Source organism: Pseudorca crassidens, chromosome 12 (genome assembly GCF_039906515.1).
Source record: "Pseudorca crassidens isolate mPseCra1 chromosome 12, mPseCra1.hap1, whole genome shotgun sequence".
Lineage (NCBI taxonomy): Eukaryota > Metazoa > Chordata > Mammalia > Artiodactyla > Delphinidae > Pseudorca > Pseudorca crassidens.
Window position 1 is genome coordinate 73,949,550 of NC_090307.1, and position 12,146 is coordinate 73,961,695.

Consider the following 12,146-nt stretch of genomic DNA (forward strand, 5'->3'; position numbering starts at 1 on the left):
CCATAAGAGCAAAAAAACCTGGCAACTACCCAAACGTCCACCAACAGGAGAATGGATGAAGAGACTGTGGTCCATGCAGTGGACACTTTCCCCCAGTGGAAGGAAAAGACGGGAGGTGGACAGTTTGAATGAATCTCATAGACACACCAAGCAAAAGAAATGGACCCAGTCGAACACAGACTGGGTGATTCCATTGACAGGAAGTTCTAGAACAAAGGCAAAACTAAGCTACGGGGACACAAGTCAGAAAAGCAGTTACCCTTGGGTGGTGTTCACTGGAAAGAGACACAAAGGAAACTTCTGGGGCTGCAGACGTACAATGTCTGGGTGGCGGTTACGTGGGCACGTGCACACAGAAAAACCAAGCTGCACGCTTCAGACGGTCGTGCTTTACGTAGGTTATGACTCAAAGTTTTCTTTAAAAATTAAGAACACTGCATCTCTCTCCTTTTTTGTTGGGGGGGGGGGCACCAGAGCCAGTAGGATCCTTGGCTTCCTGTGGCCATGGTGGCCTGGCCAGCTGCACGCTGCCTTGTAAACATTTACATTCCCCAGGGCCCTGTGCAAGGAGCAGTTCCGTGCACCCCACATGGGAGCCATCTCGGAGGGCAGGAATGTAAACACGCACCACCGGCTGCAGACCTGGCCTTGCTCTCCTGCTCTGCCAGCTGCCCACGGGGTGCCCTCGGGCGGGCACTCCCCAGGAGCCCTCGCTGCCCATCCCCACCGTCCATCACAAGCAGGAATTGAGATGATTCTTTTGAACTGCCTTTGCAGCACTGTTGGAACTGGGTTGGGGGGGCTGCCTGTCTTGGAGCAGAGGGGCAAAGTGGGGAGGGCTTGGAGCTGGGCTTCAGGGCCCCTAAGTCACCCAAACACTCAGTACATCGTCTCATGTGTCTCCTGCTCTGTGTCCCCTCACTTTACACTGAGATCGTCTGTCCCGTCTTCCCTCTCTCCCATCTTTCCTCTTCTCCCCTCCTTCCTTTCTTTTTCCTGTCCTTCCCTTCTCTTTCTTCCTTTTCTCTCTCTCTCTCTCTCTCTCTCTCTCTCTCTCTCTCAGCAAATCCTTATTGAGCACATACTATGTGCCAATCACTGGGGCTACAGCAGAGAACACAGATGAAAATCCCTGTCCTCACAGAGCTTGCATTCTAGTGGGACTGGAAAACGATTGAAAAGATAACTTGGTAATTATATACAGTATGGAAGATGGTGGTAAGGGGTATGGAGGAAAATAAAGCAGGGAAAGGGTAATGTTCAAGCAGAGACCTGAAAGATGTGAGAGAGTGAGTCAGGGAGATGATCAGAGAGGAAGAGCAGTCCAGGCAGAGGGAAGAGCAAGTGCAAGGGTCCTGAGGTAGGGGCGCCTGGAATTTTCAAGGCGTGGAAAAGAAGTGTCCAACGAAGCTGGAGCAGAGTGAGTGAGCGGGAGAGTAGGAGGAAGTGAAGTCGGAGGGCACCAGGGCCAGATCGGGCCTCTGTGGGCGTTGGCAGGGGCTTTGGCTCTATGAGTGAAGGCCAACCATGGTTCCCCATGTGTGTGAGACCCTCTCCTCCCCCTGCATCCATCCCCTCTCCTCTTTATCCCTGATGCCACACACACACGTGCCCTTTCTCTTGAGGACCCTCACCAAGAGAGGGCTCTGGGTCCCACCTCTGGGGAGGCGAAGGGACTCCACGTAAAGCCCCTGCGAAGCCCATGCAGATCCCCAGCTCTCCCCTGGCCACTGGCTTCTGACTCAGCTGGGACCAGAAACATGGCTCCCGGGGCTCCCTAATGAACCAGCTCTCCTGGCAGCTGCATGAGTCAGCCTTCTGCACCTGAGCCCAGGGACAGCTTGACAGAGAGGGTCTTCCACAACCCCCAGATCCATCCGCCAGGAGGGACAGGGCCACATGGGGGTGACAGCAAGGAGGCAAAACACACCCAGGGTGAGCGGAGACCACCTGCCCTTCAGGGACCTCTGGGTTCTGCTGCTTCAGAGCTGGGTGACCTTGGGCTAAGTCATCCCACCACTCTGGGCCTCAGTTCCTTCATCTGTAAAATGGGGGTAATGGTAACACTCACTTCCTTGGGTTATCGTGAGAATGCAATGAGCCTTGGTACCTGGCACTAAATACATACACTAATAATAACAACAGCAACACAGGTGGCACCTCGGACTGACAGTCTTTCTCACAGCATTGGACAGCAGCAAATCCAGAGGCCTGGCATACAGCAGGCGCCCCATAAGTTTCCTGGACGGAAAAGAGCAGAGCAATTACTCACCGCAGCCCTCACCCACCAGCAGGCCAGCCGGCGAGGAGGCCCCCATCCTCGGAGGGGTGAGCCCAGAGGCCCAGGCTGGCTCCTACACCTGCCCTGCTGCCGGGGCCCTGAGTGCGTGTAGCGGATTGATCTCTCCTGGGTAGGGTCCGACCTCCCCGGGGCACACGCAGGCGCTGGCCATGGGGGAAGGGCCCCCGACAGCTAGAAACATCTGGTTTGAATTGTCAGTTGGAAGCACCAACCAGGCAGTTAAGGAATTTGTGAGCTAATTTTAGGCCAAAAGACGGCGAGCTCAGCAGGGCGGGGGTTGCTAGGCAAACCACAGGGGCTGGGGGGACAGGCCTGGGGGGACGCGGAGGCCTCACAGTTCCCCTCAGAGGGTCCACGACTGCCCCATAGCCAGGGACTATCCCTCCAGGGTGGCCCCAGCTGGGCCCCTGCAGTGTGCCAGCCATGTCAGAGCCGTACGAATAGCAAGGACCGTTCTCCCCATTTCTCAGGTGTGGAAGCGAAGTCTCCAAGAGGTTAGAGTTGCCCAATGTCCAGCAACTTGTAAACAGCAGAGCGGGCATCCGAGCCCAGTCTGCCTGACTCTGAGCCTCAAATCTAAGCTTCCCTTGATTTCTGCCAGTCACGTGGCCTTGCTTCCATTCTCACACCCTCGCCAACCTTCCTTGCCCATTTGTCCATTCAGTAAATGTTTCCTGAACCCCTGCTGTGTGCCAGGCACTGTGCAGTGAAAAGGAGAGAGTGAACGTGAGGGACAGAGGGCCCCGCCCTTGCACAGCAAAAATCCATATATCAAGAACGTCTGTCCAGATGGTCATCTGTACCTGGAAGGGGAAAATGGGGTTGTCCTCAAGAAAAGTTGGGGGCAGGGATGCATAGAGGGCCCCTCTGAAGAGGTGACATTCAAGCTGAGACATAAAGGATGAGAAGATGCCAGTCACGCAGACATCTGGGAAGAGGATACCAGGCAGAGGAATAGCAGGTGCAAAGGTCCTGGGGCAGGAGCATGTGAGTAAGAAAGAACAAGAAGTCTCATGGGGGCCGGAGCGGAGTGAGAATGAGAGGTGACAGCTTTCCTGCACTCATCCAGCCAACACGTTTGTCAATAGGTGATATGGGGGTCCAAGCAGGGCAGGAGTCGTGTTCCAGAAGCTTCAGCTGGTGGAATTAGGTACCCCACTGTCCTACAGATTCATTTGTATCCAGTGATTTGCTGAGGGGCCACTGAAACTCTGGGGGAGATCCCTTGAAGCCTGTCCCTCTAGGGGGCCTGGAGGCTGGACACAAGGCGGAACAACAGGGTCTCCTGGAAGGACTTCCCCAAGGGAGGGGGCAGCCCAGAAGCCGTGCTGAGACAGGAGAGGACCTTGATTCATCTGCCCATGCCCCGCCCCCCCCGCAGGGTTCATGTGCCCGGGAAAGTGACTAGTCTTTGCCCCTCTGGTTCTCCAGTCTCCTGCCCTGGGCCTGTTCCTCTCTCCTTCTTTCCTAGGAAAACAGTTCCAAGGCTGTCCCCCTGCCAGGCTCAGCGACAGCATCCTTATTTTGCCAGCCTCAGGCATGGGGCACTGGCTCTGCCAGCCCCCCAAGTGGCAAGAGCCTGGGTAGCTAGGGCTACAGCCTTCCAGCCACCAAAAGGAACAACTAAGTTCATGGCCACACAGAGGCCCCTCTGGGTTTCCAAAAACTTCTGAGAAGGGGAGCTCCGTGGGGCTCTCACTGCCGAGTGGGAAAAGCAAGGTTTCTCTACCTCAGCACCACTGACATTCGGACAAGACACTTCTTTGCTGTGTGGGGCTGTCCTGTGCACTGCAGGATGTTTAGCAGGGTCCCTGACCACCTGCTAGATGCTAGTAATGGTCCTCCAAGTAGCGACAATCAAAAGTATTTCCAGACATTGCCAGATGTCCCCTGGGGTGGCAACGTCGCCCCCAGGGGAGGACCACGGGCTCAGAGCCTTCCTGTGTGGGCACTAATAGCTAAAGAACAATGGCTTTACTCACTAGCTGGGGAGACCTGGGACCCTCAGACTTCCTAAACACTTACGGTTTTGTTCCGTACATTGAAAAATATTAGGGAAACACAGAAAAGTCGAAAGAAGCAAATAAAATTCGCCTACAATCCCACACTCGATGGCTAACCTCTCAATAACTTGGTGTACTTCCTTCCAGTCTTTTTTCTGCATTTTATGATCCTAACAGCTATGGCTTATGCAGCAATTACCCCATCCCAGGCATCGGGGAAGGCTTGGCTCAGTGGCAGGTGGGGGTGGGATATGGAGGGAGGGTTTGGGGAGCCTTTGCCCAGATCAGCTGCCAGATGAACCACCCGCAGGGCTGGCAGCCCCCCCTCCAAAGGGACAAGGGACTGGAGTAAACTTAGCATGCCACCTCCTGACCCCCATTTCCTGTCTACCCTCCTTCCTTCCCTGCGCCAGAGCTGAAGTCAGCAGAGTCTGGTTTCTTAGCAGTGCGACCTGCTAGAGCCAGCGGTCCAGCTTTCTGGACCTCAGCTTCCATAGCAGTAAAGTGGGATAATAATTGTCCCAACGTCACAGGTTGTCGTGAGGCCTGAATACGATCAGGCAGATAAAGCATTTGGCGTGGGGCTGGGCATGGACTGAGTGCCCAGCAAATTCCAGCTCCTGTCCCAGCCATCTCTCTCTGTCCTGGGTTCCAGCTCTGCTGTGTCATTGCTTTCTGCAAGCTGGGTTCGGCCTTGTCACTCTCCCAAGTCCCAATGCCTTCCCTCAGCTACCAGAAGCCACAAAGGGTGACTGACGGGGGACTTCCAGATGCCAGGACAGGTCTTCAGGGGTGGGAGTTTGGGGCATGGGATTCCCCCAGAACCCCGCTGTGATCTCAAGGATAGCGTAACTTAGTGGTAAGAACGTGGCTTTCTAATCCAGGTCTGGGTTCCAATCTCAGATCCTCATGTAAGACCTGGGACAGGTGACTTCACCTCTCTGAGCCTCAGTTTCCTCTTCTGTAAAATGGGGAGAATCCTAGTTCCTCCTTCCTAGGCTGTTTGAGGGGATCCATGGAGATGAGGCAGATTCTCATGCTCAGTGGACGGATGGGGAGATTCAGGGGGTGATGTTCAAGGGCAAGGGGAGGTCTGGACAAGGGAAAAGACACACTGAGATGCAGGAGCCAGCCTGTACCAGTTTCTGAGAGCCAGCTGTCAAATTTTCAGAATTTTGTGAGTCAGTTGTTTCACAGTTAAATTACATTATATTAAAAACCAAGGTCCTCAATACTCAAAACTCATCACTGCCTCATGATTTTACTACATCCTACTATTACCTACCCTGTTGGCATTATTTACCTTTTTGTATCATCTACCATATAAATGGTTGGTTTCTCAAAATCAGCCATGGGAACATTTACAGCAAGGAAATTAGCAAGCACTGCAAATCGTACCTTGGGCACCAATCCACCCAACGAGCCAGTTGTTAAATGTATACCAGCACCCCACTGGGTTTGGAGCTGGGTCCTGTTTGAACCATCCCTCCTTCATCCTCAGAGACTGGACCAAGGGAGCTCCAGGCTGCCGTTGGCTCCAAGAGCTGGTGGCGGGCGCCCCCTGGTGGCTTCTTCAAGCACCCACCATCCCTGCTGCTGACAAATCCTGCACCTTGAAGAGAAGGCGGCAGAGGGGTGGTCCTCTTCCAGTAGAGATAGAGAACCAACGTCCTGGAGCAGAGGCGCTCCGGGAGCCCTCAGGGGAACGCAGAGACCTGCTCCCTGCCCAGATGGACGGGGAAGCAAGACCCCAGAGGGACTGCCCAAATGTGCCCCCAAGTCCTTCAGCCTCTGGGTCCCCACCGCCGTGATGTGGCGCTCCCCCCGACTTTTCTGATCACTGCCAAAGGCGAAGTGAACTCCTGTTGTTCCCTTAGGAACCGGCCTCCTGCAGGGTCAGTTGTTCCCGCCCACGGCAGATAACCCTCTCCACCAGCGCCCCTGCCGAAGCACCTTGAACACAACTTCCTGTGCATCACACTTGTTCTAGAGGTTCGGGGTGGGGTGGGGGAGGGTAGAAGCAGACAGTTCTCTGCTTATCCCTGATTCTGTCCCCCACGGCCCTGCTGCCTTTCGTGTTCCTCCTGCCTTTCCAAGGGAACAGTCTCTCCTGTTCCCCCAGCCCGCCTCTCCAAGCTGCAGCCAATACCCCTCAGATTCAACATTTTCTCTGAACTCTCTCTCTACAGGTTATGCCCTGGAGTGGAGGAGTCCTGCATTCCCAAAGAGGCCCCTGGAGGTATTTTTCTAGAAGAGAAAAAGTCCCCTGAGATGAATGTTTTAGAAGGTAGAAATGTGTGTGTGTGTGTGTGTGTGTGTGTGTATTGTCCTTCTCCCTGTACAAAAATGACTAAAAGGCACTGGGAAGCAAAAATCAAGAGTTTGAATCCCAGCTCAACCATGGTCAGGAAGTAAGCCAGGCTCTTCACTTCTCTTAAGCCTTTGGTTTCCTGATCTGACCCTCAGGGTCCACGTGGGTTTCAGTGCTTAAATAGGGCCACCCACTGTCCTGATTGCTGGAGCTGAAAGTCTTATATCCCATGATATAGGACTTTCAGTGCTAAAATCAGGGCAGTCTCAAACAAACCGGGACATCTGGTCACTCTACACTTAAGTCGGGGACAAGCTAACTTTTAGAGCCTAACCCAGCCAGCTGCCTGTTTGTAAACAAAGTTTCAATAGAATTCAGCCAAACTCATTCATTTATGACACAGAGTCAATCGCTGCATTCACGCCATGATGACAGAGTCGAGAAGCCTGCCAAACCCGAGATATTTATGGTCTGGCCCTTTAAGAAAAAGTTTACTGGCCCCCAACTCTACGTGACAGGTGGTCAGTTGTAGGAAGGCCTTGTAGGATGTAGCCAGGCTCCCCCTGTGAGGAGGGGCCGCTGGGTGTTAACGGGAGATGGGCCCCATGTGGAACAGAGGGGTCAGGGTGGGCTTCTGGGGAGGATGGCGTTGATGTTTAGAGGGGTATCTGGCTGAGATTTGGCAGGGGAACCAAATTCCGTAGGCTTGAACTGGGTCACGGGAGGTGCTGAAAAAAGTGGTTCCTGAGGCCAGCACCCTCTGTCCTCCAACAGCCTGAACCCCGCCTCCCTGCTGCCCAAGGGAACAGCAAGATGCCCCCTGAAGTAACCGCAACAGCCCGTGCTGGGGTCTTCCTGAGGGGCCTGGGGCCGGGCGTGAACAGCAAAGGACCAACTCCCCACCTGAAGGAGGCACCTTGGTACCTTGAAGAGTTCGTTCAGCCATCGCTTGTTTACCAAACATTTACTGAGTGTCTGTGCTCTCCCGGGCCCCTGAGCTGGGCCCTGGGAGACTTCGGGGAAGAAGGCAGAGCCCACCCTGAAACAAGGCCACAGGGGGAGGCGAGGGAGGGCGGGACGGGGGTCACTCTGTCACCAGATGGAAGCTCATTGGTCCACAAAGTCCCAGAGAAGCCTGCAGCCTTGGGCTTTCCAAGCCTGTCCAGCCGTCACATGCCCAGCCCTCACCCTGGGCTCCTGGGAGAGATACCCCAAACCGGGAGTGACAGGAAATGAACTCAGGAATGGTGTAACCCCCCCAAAAGTGCCCCCTTCCTGTGCAGTGACCATGGCCACCAGAAGAAAGTGGCAGTGGGGGTGTGGGCAGGGAACGCTGAGTCCTCCTGGGCACATGGGGATGAGATTCCAGCAGCCGTGGGAGGCATTAGAGGGGGTCAAGAACACATGGGAGAAAAAAAAAAAAGAACACATGAGAGGCAGGGAGGTGGAGGCGGCCTCTCCAGCCTCCACTGGAGGCTCCGTTTGCCAGGCCTGGTCTGGTGCCTGGACCTTGACTGTTCTCAGTCCCGTGTAGGGGGGCCAGGGTTCCCACCCTAAACATTCCCATCCCCAGGCGGCTCCAAGGAAGCCCGGACCCATGGCATAGAGCCTGGGTATGCGTGGCGGCCCAGTGAGGCCGCCTGGGGGCTGGTCCTGCTCAGGCAGCCCGGCCGGGAGCTAAGGGAGGAAGCTGTGCAGGGTGAGGTCATCCCCCTCGCGGTCCTCCCCAGACCCCGCCTTCAGGCCCCGGCTCTTGGCCTTGGGCAGGCCCCCGTTGGCCATGGCAGCTGGCCCCTCACCCCCCTCGGGCAGCAGGGATGAGATGCAGACCATCTCGGTGGGGGAGTAATTGCGCACGGGGTACAGATGGTTCTTGCGGGACAGGCGGATGGCCAGCACCACGGTGCATATGAGGAAGATGGTGGCCACCAGGGCCAGGACGAGGATGGCCAGCAGACACTGCTTCACCGAGCTGGGGTCAAGCAGGCCCTCTGTGGAGCTTGGGGTCACAGAGCTCCGGGGGAAAAGACTCTGACCATTTTTCCATTTGTAGATCAAGTTATCAGATGAATTGCCAACTGCCACAATGGTGCTCTTGGGAGGGTCAGAGGGCACAGCGAGGGCTGTGGTTAGGCCCCTTGTGGTAGCAGGTCTTGTGGGCAGGGTCTTCACAGTGGCTGGATCTGTGGGCAGGGCCCCTGTGGTAGTGGGCTCCATGGAAAGAACTGCTGTGGTGGCCAGTTCCGTGGACAGAGCCTCTATGACTGTGGGTCCCATGAACAGGGCCTCTGTGGCAGTGGATCCTGTGGACAGGGCCTCTGCGGACAGGGTCTCCGTGGCAGTGGGTTCTGTGGACAGGGTCTCCGCGGCAGTGGGTTCTGTGGACAGGGCCTCTGGGGACAGGGTCTCCGTGGCAGTGGGTTCTGTGGACAGGGTCTCCGCGGCAGTGGGTTCTGTGGACAGGGCCCCTGTGGACAGGGACTCCGTGGCTGTGCGTTCTGTGGCCAGTGCCATTGTGCTTGCTGGCTCCGTGGGCAGGGTCTCTGTGGACAGAGCCTCTGTGGCTGCAGGTTCTGTGGCCAGTGCCGCTCTGCCTGCTGGCCCTGTGGACAGGGCCTCCACTGCAGCTGATTCTGTGGATGGAACCTCCATGATGGGAGGGATTACAGTGACTGGTTCTTTGGTCAGAGTGACCAGTGTGACCGGCTCCATGCTCACATTCCCAGTGGCTGCCCCTCCTGCATCCAGGACAGCAGGGTCCCTTGTGGCCACCTCCAGAGTGGTTGGCTCAGGTGTTAAAGGCCTTGCAGACTCTCTCTGCTCCAATGTTCCCATCACAGGCAGAAGCTTGGGGGCCTCGGTGCTATAGTTAAGCATTTCTGGAGGGTCCGTCTGTATGTCATAGTCATATATGTCGGAGTCGTCCTCATCCACTTCTCTCCGGCCACGGACAAGCAGGGGGCCTGGGGCCTCCTTGGTTCCATCCTCCCAGGTCTCCCACAGCTGGAGGCTGCTTCCAGGGCCCAGCAGGGCCAGGAGCAATAGGAGTTTCAGAAACATGGCACCTGGAGGGGGATACGGACAGAGGGATGTCAGGATAGCTGTACCCCTGGACCTGCCAAGCGCCCTCGATGGCCACAGCTGGGAGCTCATCTGGCCTGGGGCACCCTTGTGATCCAGCACATGCCTGGTGCACAGAAGACCCTCAGCAAATAGCAGCTATTATTACTTATCAACATCAATGACTCCGTCTGGGGGGTAGCCCTTCAACTCCCTCTACATGGTGCATAGAAATGTGTTTGCCTCCTTATTCTTTTTTATAAAAACTTTTTATTTGTGGGCAAGACAATCTACTGGGGTGCGGGAAGATAATATTAGATCTTCTAGTTATATTAACTTTTATGTCACTTCTTAATTTCTATCTTTGTATACATTTATAATATATTATGAGTGCAGTGGTCCTTGTATACAATTAATAAACAGGCCAATGTTCCTATATCGTCCACTGATGGGGTCCATGAGCAAGTTTGGTGGCTGCAGGTTTGCAGGATAAAGCTGTTCATTTGGCCCTTTGAGGCTTCTCAGAGTCCGATCCTGACTCTTCTCTCCACATCATTCTGTTCCACTTTTCCTTATCTTGGCTCCCATCCCACACAGCCCTGTCCTGTCCCTCAGATTCTCGGTTTTCTCATCCTTTATTGGTGTCTTGGCTTGGCCCAGTTCCCTTTGGCCGGGTCCTCACTCACATGATGGGGATGACAGCACCTATCTGGAGACTATTGTGAGGATAACATGAGGTGATACCTGCAAAGCCCTTAGCACTTTGCTCCCATCTCCAGCTCCCACAAAGGGCAGCTACTTCAGTTCTTTCAGTAAATCTATCCCATAAGTCCTCAAGGGCCCAGAGCCATCAACTGCTCTATCTGGGGCCAGGAGATAAACTCAAATCTTTTCTGAAGAGGCTGTCCTCAGCGAGTTGACAGTCATCTCATTTGCCTGTGAGTAGGGAGGGCCACTGTCCATCCTGGTATCACCCCTCAGCCTCCCGAACAGGTAGCCAGAAAGGGCAGTGCCTTTCCCTTTGGACATCTCATTGATCTTTCTACTTGGCCTTGTGAACGCTCACGCCCTCTGGATTTCCCTCTCTCCCCTTACGCTCCCCCTGGCACTGGCTGGTATCTGTGGGATTCAAAATCTTGCAGCTGAGACTCCTGTGGTGACCAACAGCTGTGTTCTGGGGCAGGATTCATATATCACTCGATTCCCTGACATAGCACCCTTCAGCAATACGCAGTCCCAGGCACAGTGTCTGGGGCAGAGCCTGGATAATTTCCAGTACCTTTCCTTGTTTGTTTTTTTAATTGGAGTATAGTTGATTTAAATGTTGTGTTAGTTTCAGGTGATACAGCAAGGTGACTCAAGTATACATATATTGATACATATATATCTATTCTTTCTCAAATTCTTTTCCATTTATTCAATAGCTTTCCTTGCACTTCATGTAATTCGGGGCAGAGAGCAATTGTTCATCATTCTTTGAGTGACTGTAACTCACTCATGGATCCCTCAGCTTCTAGGCTCAATCCAACCTCTCACATGTTAGTTAGAATTATGATGGTTTCTAAAATGCCAGCCTGATTTTATCTTAAAATAATTTCTTAAACCAAACTTGATGATATTTGCACCAGACACATCTGGCTCTCACAGTTGTCCTCACTTTACTGAGGAGGGATGAGACTCAGAGAGGTAGAGCCACTTGCCCAAAGCCACACAGCTGCCGAGTGCCAGAGATCAGATTCGAAGCCAGCGAGGACTCAGGAAGGCTTTGTGGAGAGACCCGATCTAGTTGGAGGGGCAGAAGGAGCAAAGGCTTGGAAGACAGCTTAGCTTGATGGGTTTGTGGCTGCTGTTGGGGACCCAGCTGGGGAATGGAGGGCCAAGTAAGAATAAGGAGGACCTTGAAGGCCGTATCACCCAGAAAGGTCAGCCCCCTCTGTACTGGGTGCTATGAAGGGCACAAGATTGAGGGCACAGATTCTGGGGTCTAACAAAATGATGTTCAAGTCCCAGCTCTGTCCATTACAAGAGGAATGACTTTGACCCAGATCTTTGCCTTTCTGAGCCTCAGTTTTATCTGTAAAATGGGAACAACAAACACTACCCATCTCACAGGGCTGTTGGGAGAATGCAATGAGATGAGGGATTCAAAGGTTCTAGGCTCATCAGTAGGTGCTTAATAAGTGTGTTATACACACACGCACACGCACACACACTCTTTGCCTCTGAACTTGCCTTTGGGAGGCAGACTGTTTTGCACAGGGGGTCGAGTTCCTTCTTGGGGGAAGAGAATATGGCCTAACCTTGGCCCCACTTTCCGGCAGGTGGGGGACTTTAGGAATAAGCCACCAGCTCTGGGACATATTTCATAACTTGAAGACTCACACCCACCACCCCCACTTGGGCAGTTCTCGGTTCCTGGAAGGCAGAGCCCTCAGTCACTTCCTGGAAGCAGAGAGGGAGAAACAAAAAC

The 12,146-nt window shown here is 54.1% G+C and overlaps 1 protein-coding gene across 2 annotated transcripts in view; it reads right to left on the minus strand.

Annotated features, from left to right (window-relative positions):
* Positions 1-1,016: 1,016 nt before the first annotated feature.
* SELPLG (selectin P ligand) overlaps positions 1,017-12,146 on the minus strand; it is a 33,295-nt gene continuing 22,165 nt past the window's right edge. The window contains exon 2 of one of the 2 annotated variants that reach the window (XM_067700466.1): positions 1,017-9,681. In XM_067700466.1, coding sequence (XP_067556567.1) covers positions 8,294-9,681 — 1,388 coding nt within the window. In that variant the 3' untranslated portion in view covers positions 1,017-8,293. The remainder of the gene's footprint in view (positions 9,682-12,146) is intronic. The other variant, XM_067700467.1, reaches the window with a different exon arrangement.